This window comes from Musa acuminata, chromosome BXJ2-7, assembly GCF_036884655.1.
Source record: "Musa acuminata AAA Group cultivar baxijiao chromosome BXJ2-7, Cavendish_Baxijiao_AAA, whole genome shotgun sequence".
In the NCBI taxonomy this organism is placed as follows: domain Eukaryota; kingdom Viridiplantae; phylum Streptophyta; class Magnoliopsida; order Zingiberales; family Musaceae; genus Musa; species Musa acuminata.
The window spans coordinates 4,041,258-4,061,896 of NC_088344.1; the positions used below are offsets into that span (position 1 = coordinate 4,041,258).

Below are 20,639 nucleotides of genomic sequence, written 5' to 3' on the forward strand. Positions count from 1 at the left end.
AACCCAACCATCAGTGATCTTGTGGTGCTTTCTAATAGCATCTCTCTCAATTTCGGCAAAATTATCAACACTAGCAGGCATGATCATGCGGTTGGTATGATTAGCGATAAGTTTAGTGACTCGAAGCAGGATTAATAAGCTCTCTAGGTAAGATTCAGCATAAGTGCATGATCTACCTATTAGTTTAACACCAACTCTGTTCCTAAGGGAATCCATTAGAGGCAGGAGTTAGAACCGACTTCCTGATTTCTAGTGATGGAACAAACAAAACATGTATCTCGTTCCACACAACCCCGATGAGAAAGAGTGATATTACTTCTTTATTATCCCAGACCCTAAACTAAAAAATATAAAAGTAAAATATTTTACTCAATTTATCCTCACGGTTTTATCAACAAAAGAACCAGCACATGATAATATACAGTAATGACACAAAAATGACAGGTAAAAAAATAAAAATAAATTCAACATCCCAATTATGTTTTCTTTTGTTATGTTATAATTAAAACATCTTAATCGATTATTATGATGGTGGACGATGATATCGTCGAGGGTCGCAAATGACTGTTGTGGTGGTTGTCAACGAGAATGATGCGATAGTCGACATTGTCGATGCTGATTTGAACATCAACGATGAAGGCGGGGGCGATAGCCACGACAATGGTGGTAGTTTGATGATAGTAGTGGTGGATCTCGATGATATTCTTGAAGACGGGCGGGGTAGAATCCCGGAGGCAGAGCTTGAGAGACTTCCATGACTTCTTGCAAGGGGAGGAGGAGGAAGAAGAGAGAGAACAACGATAGAAGGTGAGGCAAAAGGAGAGGATGAAGAGGACAATAGTCGCTCTGCATCATCCTGCATATGTATCGTGCTCGTTTTGTATTTGCATCGACGCCACTCTGCATCTACGTAGGTGGGAGGTGAGGCATTTATGCCGGTGTTATGCCACTCTACATTTGCATCAACAGGACGCAAGACCTTTGCCTCACCTCCTGTTGACACTGATGTAGAGCGACGCTGACATAGATATAGGATGATATACAATAGTCATCGTCCTCATCCTCTCCCTTTGCCTTATCTCCCGCTATCGCTCTTCCTCCTCTTCCTCCTCATCCCTCGGCAAGAACCCATAAAAGTCTCTCAAGCTCCACCTCTTGGACTCTACCATGTCTATCTCCAAGGATACCCCCGAGATCCACCACCACCATCATCAAACCGCTATTGCTACCGTGACCGTCGCCCTATCCTCGATCATCAATGTTTGAATCGATATTGACAAGGCTAATCATAGTATTATTCTTGTCAACCACCACCACCATCGATTATTATGGTATAATAAAAGAAAACACAATTAAGATATTGGAACAATCTTCTTGCTCATCTTTTCCGTATCATTCCTACATGTGTTGTATCTTCTGCCAGTAAAGTCGATCATATTAAGATAAATGAGACTAAATGTTTTACTTTCATAACTATAAGAATTTCAATGTAAATTTTTTAAATCTAGAGAGTAAAGAGATCTAACTATAATTAGCAAGATAATTCATTTCCTTTCGTTTTGATTGCTTATGGGCAAAGTATGTTCTTACCCAAATATATTTCACAGTGGAGTCCTTGCCAACGGTAAATAGTTAGTATAAGACCTATGTTAGAGATTTAAAAAAAATGGATTAGATTAGGCTAATTCTAATTTGTGTTTCCTTTGTCGGTTGCTCTTTATTTGGATCAGCAAACAACGTGTGTCCTTTGACATGTATCTTATTCTTAATACATATTAAACTCCTCTAGACGAGATGATCTAATTATTTCTAACTTTAGATAGTCATCCGCCGTGAAGGAAGAGAGCAAACGGACACATAATAAGCCAAAGGAGGATTAGTGCATTAACCAAACGTCTTGTAAATTAGTGAAATCATTATGGTTGTTTAATGTGTCCAATACCTGTTCCTGAGCTTTGTATCACCAATGCTTCATTCTTAACCTCTTTCACATCACAAAATATATGGCACCTGCATTAGATTAACATGATAAATGTCAAGTCTCTTAAGCATCATCCTAACTTATAATGGAGCGGAAATAATGGTTCTTACTGACGGAGGGGGATTGTTGTTTCTTGCATGCCAAGGCTCCATATACGTGTCCAAAAGCAGCTATAGGATTAGCTGATGCGTGAATCCTTCCTTTCGATACCTGCTTCCTTGAACAGATCAAAAGATTTGGATCGAGAAGGTAGCCCCTGATGACCCTTTTGCTGCATTGTAGATGAAAGGATTCATGTCATGTGTGATGCAGATCAATAAGAACAATAATAGAAATAAAAATAATGATGATGATTTAGGCCAACAGGCAATTAGCAGATGTGGCCTGTCATCAAGTTGGCAGAATCAATATCAAACCAGGTAGGTGATGGTGTTCATTTTCCTGAGCTAAGATTCCAACCACTGCATCCCCAAGGCACACACGGAATATTACCTCTCTCTCTCTCTCTCTCTCTCTCTCTCTTCTCTCTCTCTCTCTTCTCTCTCTCTCTCTCTCTCTCACATTTTTTTTCTCTCCTTAATATATATGTATATATATTCAGATCAGGGCATAGTGGTCTTGACATGTGTGCACAAGGTGTCTCCTAGGAGGAAATGGATGGAAACTATGACATTGAAATCATTAGGGTTTGCTTTGGGAATGAGACTTGGACTTTGGTTGGCTCAATTATCTCTCATAGTTGTATTGATTGGGTCCATTTTGATCCGACACACTATTTATCTATTGAAGATTCCAAACTTACATGCTTCCATAAGAGCATGTAATTGTTTGTCTCAAAACTATTTATCTCCTTCATCCTACCCTCAATTTTTTCTCATCTTAATTGTCTGCTTGTTTTAGTCAAATTAATCTTATGGTATGTATTTTTTCCTAATTCAAAACAGATTACTAATCAAGATATAAAAAAAATGGAAATAGCTAAAACTTTTAGCATTAAAGTTTAGAAGAAACTTTTGTGGCCTTCTTTTGGAGGAGACACACTCATGGGAACTGTGAGTGCAAGCTGTTACAAGAGCTCAGAAAGTAACAGTTGTTGAGTGAATGCAGAGTACCATGTATGATCAAGGCAGCCTGCTGTTGCTGCATGATCTCAGCAGATTCCCAAAAGAAAAATTATGAGCCATAATACAAAGACTATATGTACTTCTTGTCCATGTGGACAGTGTCATCTTAGAATACACAGCTCGTGAGGCTGCTGAACAGGTGAACATGTTGATGCCAACATTGCTCCTTTTACCTGTGTCTAGTTAAATTTATATATGTATGTGTGTATATAAATCTATCTTATTATCAATTACAAAAGGCTCTTTGACAGATATGTAGGCCATATTTATTTATTTATGTAACTAAAACCAATCAATAAGTAGAAATGACTTTCTTTTGGAAGGATAAAATGATGCTCAATGGCATGCATGCAGTTTTAAAGTGATGTGCTAATCTCCACATCTACATGATAATATGTAGGATATAGCTTTCAGATTCTCACATCTCAATCATTTATTCATCACATCCTGTGTTTTTATGTTGGTCAAATCAATTTTATGATGTCTTTCATTTCAAAATTGACAAATGATTAAGATAAAAGGTAAGAGTAAGATGTGAAAAAACAAAATCAAACATTCAATATTTTCTATGAATTAATCTACCAGGATATATATATAAAACATGTACTAGCTATGTTGAAATAGAGCATAACTCTTATCCACATGGAGGTTTTAGATTTGAAACATTCATGAATGAGTCTAATTATATATTTTCTAAAGAAATATTCTTGTTATTGTTCCAACTCATATTTGCCAAAATTAGATATGGTATTTGGCAAAAAAAAAGCTAAATTAATTAAGGATTTCACTTAGAAAGAAAATGTTTCATATTAGTTTACTCTCTCTTTCTCTCGCTCTCGTCTCATGTAACTGCTACATGATCAATGTGAATTGACATGCTAAATAGCATTATACCTGCATATGGGTTCTCTATATCCCTGTAATTAATAGTGTTCCCTCTAACCTCCCTCACCTTGATGCTTTCTATCCCTTCCTCTTGTTCTTTGCTTATGTAACTGCAATATGATCTGGGTTTTTGTATCTAAACCCCACACATATACCTGGTCTCCTATTCTCCGTGAAAAGTGTCCCTATCCTTCCCACTTTTAAGATAAAAAAAAGGAAAAAATCAACCAAGATTACCAATATAGATCCTATTTCTTCAAACAGGGAAAGAGAGAGAGAGAGAGAGAGGAGGAGGAGGCAAGGGATTCAAACTGGGTTACTCACCTTGGTTTCGTGATTTGGATCTCCTACCCATCCTGCCGCTACTTTATCTTCCCCACTTCCGTCGGAGACCTCCTCGAGACTTCTTTCTTGCAGAAGAGGGGTCATGGGGAGGCCGCCGGCACCTCTTCCTCTTCCTTGTAGTTGGATCCTTGGCCTCTTTCTGTTCATGTCTCTCGCCGAAGCCGACGCCGAAGGGTCTCCGGCACTGTCCCCCCTCTCCTCCCTTCGAAACCAGGCCTTTCCTCTGTCCTCCTCTTTCCTGGCGCCAGCACCTGCAGGTACTCCCGTTCGTGGTCTCTTTGGTGCTCACGGTTTACTTGGTTCGGAGTTCACCGGGTGTCGGCGTCGACTCCCTCCATCTTTTTTTTTCCCTTTTCTACTGAGAAAGATCCCATTTTTCCTTGTGATCTGGTAGCTTTAGATCATGGCGTTTCAAGATCTTGTCTCTATGATGCTATTCTGAATTTTATTCCATCTTTTCTCTCCTGCATCTTGCATCAGAGTGTTCAAGTTCCATTCTTTTCTTGCTTGGCTTCTCAGTTCCTTCATCCTCTCGACGTACGATTGTTTTTTTTTCTCATCCGACTCGAAAAATTAAGTTTTTTTAGAGATCAACCTTCAATGATGGTCTTATTTTTGGAGAGCAGTGATGCAGATCCACCATCACCATTACCACAAAGAATTGACCGTAGCAATCGTGCTCGCCTCCGTCGCCGTTATAGCAATCATATCATCCACTTTTTGTGCTTGGTTCTTTTGGCGGCGGAGCCGCCAAATGCTCGACTCCAAAGACATTGAGAGTTCAGGTTTGTTTTCTGACATCCTTAGCATATACGAAACCGTGGAAACTGTTCTGTTTGGATGTGTATTGCGCTCTTGACAATTCCATCATTCACACAACGCAACAGACACTGCTGGTGGACTCACATTTGGCCCAGTCTTGAGCAAGTTGAACTCCTTCAAGATGACGAGCAAGAAAACATTACTGCCAACCATCGACTATGCATCACTGGAGTCGGCAACCAACAAATTCAGCGTGAGTAATATCTTGGGGGAAGGAGGATTCAGCCATGTGTATAAAGCTACCTTCAACAGGGAGGTATTTGCTGCAGTGAAGAAACTAGATGGCTGCGGGCAGGATTGCGAGAGAGAATTCGCGGTTAGAATCTCGAGTACCGTTGTCTTTCTCGACCTCGGTTCCTGTTCTCTAGTTTGATTATATGCCTTGACTTCTACCAGAATGAAATTGATTTGCTCGGAAGAGTTCGGCATCCCAATATAGTTCCTCTTCTGGGTTACTGTGTTCATGGAGAAACCCGGCTGCTCGTTTACGAGTTGATGCAAAATGGATCTTTGGAAACACAGCTGCATGGTACATTTCTTATTGTGTTCCAGTTGGAATGGCATGAACGCAGAAATCTTGAGTGTCTTGTTTGTTTTATATCTGCAGGACCATCCCATGGATCAGCTTTAACTTGGCATCTTCGCATGAAGATTGCACTTGACATTGCAAGGTTTAGATCTCAACACGGCTTCTAAATATCATTTTTTCCCCATGTATTAATCATTCATATGATCTGGCAAACAGAGGATTGGAGTACCTTCATGAGCATTGTAACCCACCGGTGATTCATAGAGATTTGAAATCATCCAATATACTCCTAGATTCGGACTTCAATGCCAAGGTAAATGCAATCTTTAAACAATTTTTCTTAGCATCTGCGTCATCTGCCATCTTTCAGTAATGAATTGCTTCTGGTTACAGATTTCGGACTTTGGCCTTGCAGTGCTTAGTAGAAACCATAACAAAGGCACTTTAAAGCTTTCCGGCACTCTTGGATATGTAGCTCCAGAGTACCTTTTAGATGGTACTCGATTCCTCTTGTTCTGTTTCTGTATATTTTTCTTTCTCCTGCTAACCACAGGTGTTAATTTGATGTCAAAACATAGCAACTGATATTGTTAGTGATCGTACTAAGAAACCAGAAGCTACATAATGGATGTAGGACAGAAATAATTCTGAGTTCTTTCAGGTAAGCTCACTGAGAAAAGTGATGTCTATGCATTTGGAGTTGTGCTGTTGGAGCTTCTGATGGGAAGAAAACCAGTTGAAAAGCTGGAATCATCTCAGTGCCAGTCAATTGTGACTTGGGTATGCCAGAAATACCAGCAAGTTTTTGCATCTATTCCAAGACAGTGCTCATTGGTTTTACTTGTTTGTCTTCAGGCCATGCCCCAGCTCACTGACAGATCGAAAGTTCCAAATATAGTAGATCCAGTTATCAGGGATACAATGGATCTGAAACACTTATACCAGGTGTCTTTTCCTCTTGATTCATACTTCCCATAAGCAGATTTTTGTTTCCTCTAACAAAGATGGTGGCATGGATCAGGTTGCTGCCGTTGCTGTACTCTGTGTCCAGCAGGAACCTAGTTACAGGCCATTGATCACCGATGTGCTTCATTCCCTCATTCCTTTGGTGCCAGTAGAGCTCGGTGGAATGCTAAGAGTTATACAGCCAATACTGACTTCAAATCAAGAATAATCTGATTATGGATCAACACGGTGGTACGGCAATCACCTGAACGTAGCAAGCCTGCTACCACAGCATTTTCTACTATGGGTTTCTTTCCCTATTCTCCCAGTTCAAGTGTCTTCGATTACCTGCAAAAAGCTTTTCAGTTTTTGACTTCTTCCAGTGGTAAAGTTCAGAGGGAACAGCTTGAGAGGAAAAGTCTTTTTTTCCTTGAGACGTGTTGTAAAAACCAATGTAGATTTAAATTTTTGCACTCAGGAACAAATTGGTGCCTGCCAGATCTAATTAATTTGAATATGAATTTCACAGAACAAAATTCAAGAAAGGTCAAACTATCACACTCGACATTCTTGATTTGTTGGATCAAAGAGTCTCATATTAAAAGTTTAGCAATTCACATGCATATGCTTCGAATTGGGCAAACACCCATTGAGCAATCTCCCAAAGTCACAAGTGAGATAATTTAACCTGAACTCAGAAGTTGGAATCTTTTCTATTTGGCATCTTGACATTTAGTAATCTCCAACTATAAATCTGGGACCAAGTGTGTTATAATAGGCATATTGATAGTATCCATGACTCAACCATTTAAGATTTGCTGTGCTCACTGCTACTTCGAGTGAAAACAACAGCAAATTACAAGTCTAGCAAGTTCTGAGATGTGAAGGTTAATGCTCTAAGTTACCAATTATTTTATATTTTTTGTGACAATTTTCTATTGATGGAGAGATAATTATCTATTAGGATTCCTCTTAACATACTGATTTTGTTATGTCAGAGGGAAAACATGTAATCACATTGAACTTCTATATCATTCATCTTGATACTCGAAATTTAATAGTTGGCTAAGCTAGTTGCTTTATTATAAAATATTGCTCAGATTTAGATTTAACAAGTCCCTCATCAGTGAGGCAAAGACAGTGCCATATGTATCAATTTGCAGAGAATAATTCAGCAGTCACAGTCACAAAATAGCTGGCACAAAGATTGGTTGATTGGTTGGGGGATTGCAGTCACAGCCATATATTCATATTGAACCTTCAATCATATTGCTAGTAGACACTATGCAGGGTCTGATTGGTTGAGACAATTGGCCCCTATTGTTCAGATGTAGTTTGTGTCCGACATCCACAATGTGCTGAACCCCTTTAGGTAAAGGCAGGCATACTTGATTGGCTTTGGAAATTTTAAAGGTTCATGCACCGAAACAAAACAAAAAGCAGTGCTTTTCTCAATAGTGTATCGCCCCACCTGCTTGAATAGTAGTCAAGTGCAGGCATCAAAACACGTGTGCCAACCTTTAAACTGACTACCTGGTTGAAATGCTAGTAAAGGACAGTTCTAAATGCATTAGCTAATGAATGGGTAAACGGTGAGATTTACCTTTGTGTGTGTGTGTGTGTGTGTGTGTTGATCTCCAAAGCACAGGTTGTATCCTCTTTGTGAAGCAATGCATTAACTTTTCTGTTTGGAAAAAGAAAGAAAGAGAGATATGGCGACATTATAAGTTTAAAGTAAGTACATTTTTCATCTGTCATTTAATCCTTATGTTACCTGTTCAAGAAAAATTAAAAGTACCAAAAAAGGTGGAAGTGTGTTTCAGTCCTTAATTATCCCAATATAAACAAAGGATATACCTGAATATTATGATTTAAATATCATGTAAGGCTGATTAGGAAATATTTCATATGAATCTCAATGGCTATTCTAGTTTAAGCTTCAAAAGATTGAGATGATTTAGCTCCTTGGAAGGTCAATATAATTATTTAACCTTTGCTATTTGCTGACTATTGACATAATCCAATAGTTTTTGTTATTACCATTTTAATGATTTATGCGATTGAAGTTGCAGTCCAGTGCATAAGCAATTGGGCAATTAACCAAGAAAAGACTGTAGTAACTACAAATGTTTAGGAATACCTCCCTGCTCTATTTCAAGTGATTGTCCAATCATGCGATTAGTCCCTCGCTCTTTTGTTTGGTTCAACCAACCAAAGAAAACGAACACGCGTCCCCAAAACCCTAAGAAGAAGGAAGACGAGGAGTATGAGCAACCAAAAGCTACAAGAAGAAGACGAAGAAATAAGGCCAATCGAAACTAAGCTCAAGAAGGAGACACCTGATGGTGTTGCCGCTCCTCATACGGATCCATCGAGGGATAGGGCGGTTCTGGCCAAACGTCTTGTGTTTCGGCTACAGAGATCAGCAAAGGCGAGAAGGATTACAACGCGGTGGAATCCATAGAGAAGTAATCGAAGCCCTAAGAGAGGGGAAGCGATACCATCTTTCCGGCATCTGGTGTTCCTGTCGGTGAATGCCGTGCAACGCAATCCCTCGAGACGACGAAGTGGCGGGATGTATGGAAGCGCCTTTCCTTTTATACGGGGAGAAGACTGGGAAATTTGGGTGATAATTGGGCTTCTAATTGAGCAGATTGGCCCAAAGTTATATGTTGGGTTCCAATCACAAGGTTTCGCTAACTTAGATGTATATCCCTTAAATCATTATATTTCTTGCATATATTTTTCAGATTATAGAACTTAATCGAACAGTTGTTTAATTAGATTTCACTTTATGTTGACTAACTAATATCCATTGCGTATCACATTTGTATTCGCATTCGTATTCATCATACACAAATCAATGGCTGGATGTCCATTATCATACCAACACAATTTTTAAAGCATTTACAACGACATCGCCTTGATAAGCAACTGCGAAACTTCCTTGGCTGGCACATTGACCGAGAAGTCAACAGCACGTGTTTTTGACCTTTGTTCCGAGAGGAAGTTTCGTTCGGGATCGATCGATCGGTGTGTCGAACTCGGAACTTCTTCTTCCGAATCAAACTCAGTCTGTGGATTGGTGGATCGTCTACTTCAACTGATAAGAACAGAAACCAAACTTTTGGCATCACCTCAGTCATCTCGAGGAGCAGAGAGTTAGCTAGTTCGCAGGGGAAGCATATTCCCGGAGATGGCGGTGGCCAGTGCAGCCTTGAAGGCTGGATCTTCCGACAACGAGAAAGCCATATGCTCCACCAAACTGCGCTGGAACTCCTGCGACTCAATCTCCGGTTGCGATCCTGATGACTTGAGGTCAGGTGCTGCAGTATTGGGACGCAGACTTGGAGCTCCAGGCCGAGAACGCAGGTCATGGTTGTGCTCGCCTTCGTACGTCGCCACTAAGATCGACGTGTCCTCCGCGCTCCTCTGCACCTTCTTCTTAACTGGGCAAGAAGGGGCGAAGGAGCATCTGAAGTAAGCTCTTGGGCATGGATTGTCTCGGGTCACCTTCTGCCCATATTTCCTCCATTGATACCCATCTCTCACGACCTAAAGACCCGAAGAAGATGTCGGCTTCGATCCAGGAACATGAAAGAAAGAAGAAGAAAGAAAGGTTGTGGAACCTACGAGGCTTGTATCAGACGGGTCGGAGCGGACATGGAGCTTCCAGACCTTGGGTTTACAGTCGTCTCTAACTCGCTTGCAGGAGCCTTCGCTCGACGTGCTCTCCATATTAGCATCGAGGCTCTCGCTCTTCCTCTTTCCCGGCGGCGAGTTAGATCGAGACCCTCCTTCGGGGGGAGGGGTGTTCATCTGCTCGATCAGCTGTTTCCGAACCGCGCTGTAACTGGCGATCGTGGCCGCGAGCACTTCACTCAGCTTCTTGTTCTCTTCGGTTGCCAGAACGAGCTCCGCCTCAAGAGCCTTAATCTAAGAGACAGAAGGTGGCACATCATCAGAACTCCGTAGCATATATAAACTCATCAGCTAATCGATAAGAACTCACAGCTTTCTCGTTTTTGATCGACACCTTCTTGTCGACATGCTTGGATTCCATGGCCGAAACAGCTTTCTGCACAACCCATCAAGAACAGACTAATCAACAAAATGAATCAAAAACTGTTCAGAAAGAAGATGGAAGACCGATTGCACTCACCGGAGAATCGACAGGAAACGGGAGCAAGCCGACGTTGAGGTCGAGATTAAGAGAGGGGCAACTCAACCAACTTGACCCCATAATAAAAGTAGGAGGCAAGGTAAGGTGGTGACTAACTAATAAACCTGCGCTTCTATGAATGATAACAGGTCTGAGAAGTGGGAGGGGACGGATTGAGCACTATAAATAGATATAAAACACCTTGGAATCAGAACGAAGAACTCGGTCAAGAGTTGGAGCTATCATCATCATCCATGAAACGTGCACGCTTGTCGTCATGGGCAGGCCCCGTTGAGGGTTGACAGAGAGAGGGAGAGAAGATGACTGGGGATGCATGAATGGGTGGAAGACTTGGAGGAACGATTAGGACGGGTCTTCTAATACCGACAGAGAAAAGGGAGACGGTGGGATGTCGGCCGTTGGCATGTGAAGAAGTCAATCCAAAAAAAGGCTAAATAATTGGAGGGGAAGAACGAAGACCTGTTGACTTCCACCGCCACCCATTCATGGCCGACAAGCCTCAACTGAGGTCATCGCAGGATTGCAAACAGTATCAGCATTTGGAGCAAGATATCATACATAGATGCATTCCTTGATGAAATATAAGTTGACCATTGCCAAGTCAGTTTTGCCAGCTCGATTCATTGTGTTGTGGTAGATCAACTAATAAGCTATATAACAAGATAAAGAGCTACATTTGTACCTTTAATTTAAGCTAAAAAGACATGATGTTGCATGCACCAAGCACCACTTGAAGTATAGTAATAATTCGACGAAGGTCACACGTGTGTAGTAAGAATAACAAGTCAAAATCGATCAAAGGAATGCAACTTGAAGTGGGATATCGCACGTGCACAATATTATCCTCGTACATCATGGTTGAAATAGACAATTGGCATGATTTGGTGCATCTAAAAATGAAGAAAAATTAAAATTATGGGCATAGTGATGGGTCTAAAAGGTCATGGTGAGTCCGCCCTCGTGTCGGGGTGAGGTCAACGTGTGCCCATCCTGAATCTTGACCATGAGTCATAATCCAAGCGAATGCAATTATAGCCATTCTAAGAAGAAATGGATATGATATCTATTAACATCGTCGGAATAAATGAAAGAATGATAGAAAAAAAATTAAATAACTATCACACTCGTTTGCTTTGGATCGAATAATGAACTCCTAGAATGAAGTCCTCACACCTTCATGGGTCTCATTGCTCCATTTAGGAAACAAAACTCAATTCATTTATACATTTTTCATTGATGCATTACAATTATAAAAATTCAAATGTATAATATTTGTTTTTAAAAATAATAATTTTAATTTAATTTATAAAATAATCTTTCTCTCTTAATGTTATTTAAGTGGAGTTGCTTCAAATTCGGGTGTTGCTGTAAGTCAATAAACTCTGGAAGACAAAATCAATGGCTAACTAGAGACATAATATAATCAGGTTCTTTATTATCCAATAAAAATAAATATGGTTTTTTATATACTGTCTATATTTAGTTTATTTTTCTTATTACATGTATGAAATATATGAAAAAAATAAAGTAATTGGTTCAACATCACGACCCTCTCATTATGAGGTATTTGTCACGGTAAATGAGAGATGATGTGAGCTTAATTTTACTTTTCTTGGCGGCTGCGGTAGCACGTGGATTAGGTAAGACAGAAATAATCAAACGTAGAGAAACGTAATCGAGATTTCAATCCAAAAGCCATGAAGTCAACATTCATGGTGTGACTGTAAAAGCGGTCAACCCGCGTGCATGCATGAGTGCATTCATCTGGTAATTACCACCCATTCACGAATCAGTCATTCAGCCCATGCATCTCAAGCTTGTGTCCGATTAGGACGAACAATCATGTCACTGATCCCTAATATACATGTAATACTTTACATATCTACTTTACTCTCTCTCTCTCTCTCTCTCTCTCTCTCTCTGTGTTGGGGTTTCGGAGTGCCATTTTGGGCTGCGAATGGCCATAAAAAGAGTGATCTGAGCTCGAACAGGCTTCAAGGTTTTCGAGACTCATCGTCAACAAGTGACATGATGTCGAGAGAATGACTAGTTTGGCATCGAGATAACCATTCTTAGCGGATCTCTCTACTACCTTTTCTTCCAAGTGATTCCCTAGCCAAGAACTTGTGCTGTTCACACAGGAAAAAGAAGTAACAGTCTCGATGACTGAGATACCCAAGTTTGTACCATCAACAATGGACAATGGAGACTACTTATTTGCGCCCTCTTCTTCTTCACCTGCCACAGGCTGATACGTGCCCGGCTGCTTTGAATCCTGCACGCACACATACAGAGACGGACAGATGCTCTCCATACAACCCAAATAAGTAGGTATCGACGTGGAATGAGATTGAAGTCAGTAATAATAGAGTCTTGAGTCATGGATCTTCTGCGTCATCTATGCTGATCCATGCAGTAGTTGCAGCAAGTTGAAGACTTGGGAGGCATTTAATCAAAAGAGAAACCCACGCTAAGGTTTCTTGCAGGAATTGAGCAGGCCAGAGAGCAAGACGAACTTGTGCTCTGCTACCAATCAATCCGTGACTGTCATGTCACATTAATTATGCTGCAATAATATGCTTGATCAAGTCTACCTCAGGGTTGCTGCAAGAGGCAGGCTTCAAGGATTCTGGTTGACGAGAAAACTCACTCTATGACGTTTGCCCTGGAGAACAAGACCAACTTGTGCTCTTGTTCTCATCAATCCGGGCATGCATTGACCAAAGAGACTAGGAAGGAGATGATGAATGGATCAAAAGCACAAAGATTGGCACCTTTTCTTCAAGTTATTTTGACGCAGGAAACCAGATCCTATCATTAGGAACACTTGGCGAAGGCAGTATGGCCTCGTGACCCCTTGTCCAATGGGAGAAGCTTTCAAGCATCCCAAACCAGATTTGCCTACATGTGTTGTTCTCATGGAGGTTGAGAAAGCTGACAAAAGTGTTGCACTAGGTGTTTGTTAAAAGTCCATTGCTAGAAAAGAACGTAGGGTTTCTAAGCTCCAGCATCACATGGCATGCATCGGCTCTTTTGAGACACAAAGATTCCCAACCATTTGGTCCCCCAACACCCCATTCGATGGTATTCATCTAACCTCCCACGAAATGGCAATCATAGAGCAACAAAGCGAGCAAGCTGCTTCCTTCTCAAATGGAAGATGGGAGGCAATAGAATCTCGTTTCTTGTTTTGTCCTATCGTTTATGTTAAATAGAATCATATTAGACTTGCACACACAAAGTTGCTGATGCAGTTCAATCACAGCTAAAGATTTCAGTGGAACCTTCACAGCCCACAGTGGATTCTTTGAAGAAGACCAGGAAACAAGCAGTTCTCAGCCCTCCTTCAGAATGCAGGCTCTCGAGAGTTGGGGCCACGGATGGAACTAAACGCTGACAATATTCTGACCACAAACGTTTGGCATCACAGAATTATGTCTTCTTCTCAATAATTGTCTGAATTCTGACTCGGGTTTTGTCTTCTTGCCATTCGAGCAATCTTGAGTGTCGAGGAACTCTAACATAAAATGGTGTAGTAAATGTAAGAATCGACCAGTTGCCTATTTGTATCTATCATCGATAAAGAGACAGAATGATTAGCCAATGAAAGTATGTCAGTTGTAGATATCCCAGTTGTTCTTCCCCAGGTAGAGCCTCCCCCAGTTTCCTGCCATAACCTTGTCAGTGGATGCATGTAGCCTGCAACTCTTCTTCTATATTATCATGAAATAAACAAGGAAACCAACCTTAGATTCTATATCAGTAGCTAGCATCCATGAACAGGTTTATTGCAATGAATAGGAGACAATTTGGATTCCTCTACTGCAGCTGGCTTTATCGACTATGGAGATGATACTGAAATCAAAATCGGAATTAGCTGTTACAATTTAAATCGATACGTGGGTAGACACTAAGCTGCTACTGTTACTGCATGCTAAATTGTGATCCTGTCACCGATATTTTGCTTCCTACTGTGGCAACATTGATGAAGCTCAATCAAGATGAGCAGATACACTGTATTATCCATTATTAATCCTATTAGCATCTTATAATGTCATTCATTTCATCCATACAAAGTGTTCATTATAATTCAAAATTTTACTAAATCCGTGGCTCTCTTTATCTGATATTTCTGATGAAAATAAGATTTTTTTTTTTGTGGTAATTCAGTATCAAATTTAGTTATTGCATTCATAGAAAGCATTACATGGCACCATCTCAGCCCCTTTTGTTAGGAGAAATGAAACGTTGCCAGGCGAAGAGTAAATCCTTTCCATGCACATAGTATTACTACATTGGGTTTCACTCGCTCAATACGGACGTGCGTCGGTCTATCGGACGGCTGTGATGACACCGATCAAAGGCAGAGACGGTCTTGATCGTTTCAACCCTATTCAGTCACCCTCATGAGACCATTCTACCCCCCCCATTTGGGCCCGACAAGTCGTCCCCAGTGGAAAGGAGCCTAGAGGTAGTTTGGTCTTTTCATGTTGTTGCGCCGCCTCGCTGCTATGAAACTCCCCGTTCCTCTTCTTCGGTCTCTTCGATGAACCAGGTTGCGTGGTGTTGCCTCCCTGTCAGGCAATGCAGAAGCATGATGCGGAGATCGCACTCTGAGCTAGGAGTCGGCCGGAAGCCCAACAAGCTCGCCGGAAGAGGGTGCCACCGGAAACACGTCGAGGACGGGTAGACGCCGCCCATCGTCGTCATCGCCCCCAACTTGTTCCTCTGCTTTTGTGTTGCTTTTGGTGGTAGTAGCTGGAAGGGTTCATATAGATGGAGGAGGTGCCGCCGCCGCTGCCGTCGTCGGAAGGCCGTAGTGTTCTCCACGGGCGTTACGAGCTTGGACGGGTCATCGGGCAGGGCAGCTTCGCGAAGGTGCACCTCGCGCGGGACCTCCGCACCGGGAAGAACGTGGCCATGAAGGTTGTGGGCAAGGAGAAGATCGTGCAGGTGGGCATGATAGAGCAGGTGAAGCGCGAGATCTCGGTCATGAAGATGGTCCGCCACCCCAACGTCGTGGAGCTCCACGAGGTGATGGCCACCCGGTCCAAGATCTACTTCGCCATGGAGCTCGTACGCGGGGGCGAGCTTTTCGCCAAGGTCGCCTGCTCCGGGAGGCTCCGGGAGGGCGCTGCCCGCCACTACTTCCGCCAGCTCGTCTCCGCCGTCGATTTCTGCCACGGGCGCAGCGTCTACCACCGCGACCTCAAGCTGGAGAACCTCCTCCTGGACGAGCAGGGGAACCTCAAGATCGCCGACTTCGGGCTCAGCGCCTTCGCCGACCACGTTCGGCAGGACGGGCTCCTTCACACCGCCTGCGGCACGCCGGCGTACGTTGCCCCGGAGGTGTTCGGCAAGAAGGGCTACGACGGGGCCAAGGCCGATCTCTGGTCCTGCGGCGTCATCCTCTTCGTCCTCCTCGCGGGGTTTCTGCCGTTCCAAGACGAAAACCTCCTCGCCATGTACAAGAAGATCCGCCGCGGCGACTTCCGCTGCCCGCCGTGGTTCTCGTCCGACGCCCGAAGGCTCATGATCAGGCTGCTCGATCCGAACTCCAACTCTAGAATCACCGTCGAGAAGCTCATGGAGACACCGTGGTTCAACAAGTCTTCCCTACCTAAGGGGGTGCGTGCGACGGAAGCGGCGGCGGCGGCGGCAGAGGAGACCGGCGACAAAGAATGTGCAGGGAAAGAAGGGGAGGAGCCCGAGCGGCTGAACGCGTTCCATCTGATATCGTTCTCGGAGGGGTTCGATCTCTCGCCGCTGTTCGTGGGAGGGGAAAGGAGGGAGGAGGAAATGAGGTTCGCGACGAGGGAGCCGGCGAGCGGGATAGTGTCGAGGCTGGAGGGTGTAGCGGCGAGAGCAGCAGGGAAGTACCGGGTGACGAAGAGCAGTGCGACCGGAGTGAGGCTGGAAGGGGAGGGGCGGGGCAGGAAGGGGAAGCTCGCGGTCGCCGCGGACATCTTCAGCGTGGCCTCGTCGGTGCTGGTGGTGGCGGTCAGGAAGGACGGCGGCGACACCCTGGAGTACCAGAAGTTCTGCAGCGACGAACTCCGCCCTGCGCTCAAGGATATCATGTGGGCTTCATCTGATGGCCAGACTGCTACAGCTTAATTGTATCTGGAACTATGGAAGCTCACTTCATCTCTCTCTCTCTCTCTCTCTCTCTCTCTCTCTCGTTTCATGATTTGTTCTTGTAAGCGACTGGTTTCAGCTTTCTCTCTCGTGCTCTTTCTGCTGTGTTCAGTGGTTGTGGAAGATGATCCGCTGGTGTAGAAATGGTTCCACTTTTTCTACTTTTCAGTATCACTGCTTCGATTATTTTAACCACAAAGCAAACAACAGCATCTCTCTGAGGGAGAACAGTATCCAGCAAGCATAGAAGAAACAAGAACAGGGGGAATCCATGGTTCTGTTAACTGAGCCATGTCGATGAGCTGAAGAAGCCACCAAAGGAAGCTACACTGAGGTGGATGGAGGTTCAAAAAATGACGCAAGACCTCTACACACACATCTTACCGTCTCCTCTCCTCTCTCAAACCCATGTAGACTACAAAACATGATAGGTAGAGGATTACACTACGAGCACTTAATCATTGCGTGGCAACACATTATCGATTGGTCGACTGTCACGGACAACGTTGGGCACATGTGGCCGACGATCGGACTAGTAGACGCGTAATCAAAAGGAGTTCTCCTAGAACGAGTTTGAGTCATAAAGCCCGTTCAACTTAAAAGATCACTCGTATGATGGATATTATGATGAGTAAAGGTGTGGATATGAGATATCCATAAAGATTCAATATCATTAGGTAATTAGATAGAGATTCAATATCCAAGTGTTAAGCTGTATGTACCTCTGTAATTAGGAGAAATCTCATGGTTGATAGGTTAGAATTTTTGATGATTACCCCTTCTATTCTCCTCAGTCTCCTTTCCTTCTTATATTTATTTTTCTCACATAATATTGATATATAGGAAGAATACCTCAACATCATGTGATAGACATCTCATCGTCCTATGATTGATACCTCGGTATAATATTAAATGCGTTGAAAGTTATCACATTCCTAATTCGATCATAATTATTGGCATTTATTGTGGGAGTAATTGTATTCAGAATTTGCAATAAAAAGACTCCTCAAGTATACGAGGAATAAACTATATTTCTCAAAAGTGCAAGTTGAATAATTCAAATCATCACATAATTTTTACAAGATTCACCTCAGCATAATAGTTAGCTTCCAATCAATATATAATTCAAACAACTACAAATATATTTATAATATTCATGTTATGATTTATTCTTTGATTGATAATTCTTGATATATTCTAGTAAACTTTAGTAAATTTCCTTCAAACGTCATTTGATGGAAAGATGTCTTACTCAGGTAAATGAAGTCCATAAATAAATTCTTATAAGCATAAGTCTATAGTGCGTTAGCCCATTAATGAATGAAAACCTCAAGCCCGCTAAGAAGCCAAGAAACGGGTCGAATACACATGAGATTTAAACCAAACCCATTAGGCAAAGAGGCTTATAATATCTATTTAAGCCTCCTCCAACTCAAAATAAAGTTGGGATATAAAATCTAACTAACCCTCAATTTGCAAAAAATAAAAAAAGAATAAAAAAGATAACAATAGAAATGATATCCTAAACAATATCATTTTTGGGATTATATGGGTTTGGGATGAGATGGAATGATACTATTTCATCTTAATATTTCAACTATTTGATGTCAGTTGCATATATGTCCTATCGTCGTTATACTATGCATAAAGTCATATCTTCGATTAAATAAAAAATTAAATAATTTTATTTATCATTTATAATAACATCTTTTCTTCATACCATTAATTATAGCTATTTTAACTTTTCTAACCATAACATACACTCATTTTATTTAAAATAATTCTTGTGAATGAAAATATTTTTTCTTAATCTTTCTTATTAAACTTGTATATTAATTTCAGCAACAATAAGCTCTTTATATATGTCGTTCCTTTAATAAAATATTTTTGATCTAATAACTATTTCCTGAAATTTTTATTTAAATATAATGATAACTTGATGATCACATTGACACCTCTATCAATTTTAGCCTCTATACTTTCATCCATATCTTCATCTTATTAAATATTTGCCCTAATATATTTAATTTTTTTACATAATAAAATTTATTATCGAATACTTTATTCTAATCCTAATATTACTGAGATCACATCTCCTATATCTAATCTTGATCCTACTTAATTTAAATATTTTATGTCATTTTATATTTATCTCCATAACATAAGTTTATAATTAATTTATTTAAATTCTCATTAACTAATATCAATAACGAATAAAATATAACATGATATTGGGATCGACATTCGCGATATTTCTTCGATCATATTTTTTTAATTATCAAAGCCGATCAAATCTTGATACCCAACTATGTTAGGTTGCTACCTCTCGTGCTCATTAGAACTATGAGAGTTATCTTTTTTTTTTTTTTTTTTCTTTTCTTCTCTTTATTATTGTATGATTATATTCAATACTTTAAGATTGTACTAATGGAACAGTTAAAAGGTCTCATCTCTGTGCAAACCAAATCAGTACCACTGGTCGAGCATTTCATCGAAGGTTGCCTTTCTTGATGGGTTTGTCAACTCAAGAATTCCAACAAGAAAACATATTGTGATGTGACCTACATTTATGGGTCTCCCATATCAACCAAACTTTGTTGGAGTGGTTCGATCAACGTAAATATATCATGGTCCATAAACTTATTATGGCAAGCATAATTGGTGTGATCGGTCTCTCTCCTTTTTCATGTGTTCATAGTTATAAAAATGAGTACATTTTAATTATAAACAATGCTTTCTTTATGAGAAATTTATTTTAATTTATTTTTTTCTTTGATCCGAGAAAGAACGAAGTAATCGATACAATCATTCGAAACACAGTATAGTAATCGGTAATTATCGAAAACGATTATATCTTTTGATTATTTGTCGGGTTTCTTTTTTTCTTGATAAATTGCTCAAAATGCTACCAAGAGAGTATTTCTCAAGATTAATCCGAATTCTTATAAGAGGTGATGCAAAACTGTGGTGAGTCTTACACACGAGAGGGTTGTGAGAGGCCACACAATCCTTTAGATAAGGATGATTCTATGCAACAACATGAACACAATACAATGTGGTTGGTGCACCATCTCCTTTCAGAGATTATGTTTGATCACATCAAGGAAAAATGAGAGGAGTAAAGGCATGATAAAGTAGAGAAGAGCCCAAGAGAAACAAAGAGAAGAAAAAGGGAAAGACACTCCAAAATAAAATAAAATAAAAACACCTTTTTTTCTTCTCTTTATTTAGATGGAAAAAATAAGAAGACAAACAACACTCTAAATTCTTCCCTTCCAACTCTTTGGAGGAATAGAAGAGTTGGTCACCAAATTGGTTACTATGATTATTAACTCTTTCATGAGCTATTGTCCTTCTAGCAAAAAAGCAAATGAAGATTTGTTTAGATTTATTAATTTAAATTTTAAAATGAAATTATTATATACAAGTTGTATTTTATTTTATTTTTGGGGTGGTGGAGCAAAGCCATCTACCTTAATAATGGTCACTTTCATGATTATTTATAAAAAGGAAGTTCCAAAATTTAGGGATGGCTGTCTGAGTCTCTTTCTATCTTTTGGAATCTTAAATCTTTGGTGAGAGCAATAGGTGAACAACAAATGGATAATTCCAACAATTATAATTACTCTACACAAAAATAGAATCCAACAACAAGTCCCAACTGTTTTGGATCACTCATATGAATGT

General features: G+C 40.8%; 3 protein-coding genes and 1 long non-coding RNA gene across 4 annotated transcripts; 2 read left to right on the forward strand and 2 right to left on the reverse strand.

The window, feature by feature from the left end:
• Positions 1-1,737: 1,737 nt before the first annotated feature.
• Positions 1,738-4,454, reverse strand: LOC135616716 (uncharacterized). The gene is made up of 3 exons (XR_010488452.1): positions 4,315-4,454; positions 2,092-2,252; positions 1,738-2,010 (listed from the first exon to the last, which is right to left on the reverse strand). It is a non-coding gene; the product is annotated as an uncharacterized LOC135616716 (long non-coding RNA).
• Positions 4,418-7,013, forward strand: LOC135616714 (probable receptor-like protein kinase At1g80640). The gene is made up of 10 exons (XM_065116203.1): positions 4,418-4,592; positions 4,962-5,120; positions 5,223-5,473; positions 5,554-5,686; positions 5,765-5,828; positions 5,903-5,999; positions 6,080-6,182; positions 6,348-6,466; positions 6,542-6,631; positions 6,708-7,013. Exons 1-10 carry the CDS (start codon positions 4,418-4,420, stop codon positions 6,858-6,860), a joined length of 1,344 nt encoding a protein of 447 aa, XP_064972275.1. The 3' UTR covers positions 6,861-7,013.
• A 2,470-nt stretch (positions 7,014-9,483) lies between these two features.
• Positions 9,484-10,953, reverse strand: LOC135616715 (WRKY transcription factor WRKY28-like). Its single transcript, XM_065116204.1, has 4 exons — positions 10,794-10,953; positions 10,644-10,709; positions 10,265-10,567; positions 9,484-10,186 (listed from the first exon to the last, which is right to left on the reverse strand). Exons 1-4 carry the CDS (start codon positions 10,872-10,874, stop codon positions 9,794-9,796), a joined length of 843 nt encoding a protein of 280 aa, XP_064972276.1. The 5' UTR covers positions 10,875-10,953; the 3' UTR covers positions 9,484-9,793.
• Positions 10,954-15,361: 4,408 nt separating this feature from the next.
• On the forward strand, positions 15,362-17,113 carry LOC135616717 (CBL-interacting protein kinase 6-like). The gene has a single exon (XM_065116205.1). It carries the CDS (start codon positions 15,591-15,593, stop codon positions 16,929-16,931), a length of 1,341 nt encoding a protein of 446 aa, XP_064972277.1. The 5' UTR covers positions 15,362-15,590; the 3' UTR covers positions 16,932-17,113.
• Positions 17,114-20,639: the final 3,526 nt, after the last annotated feature.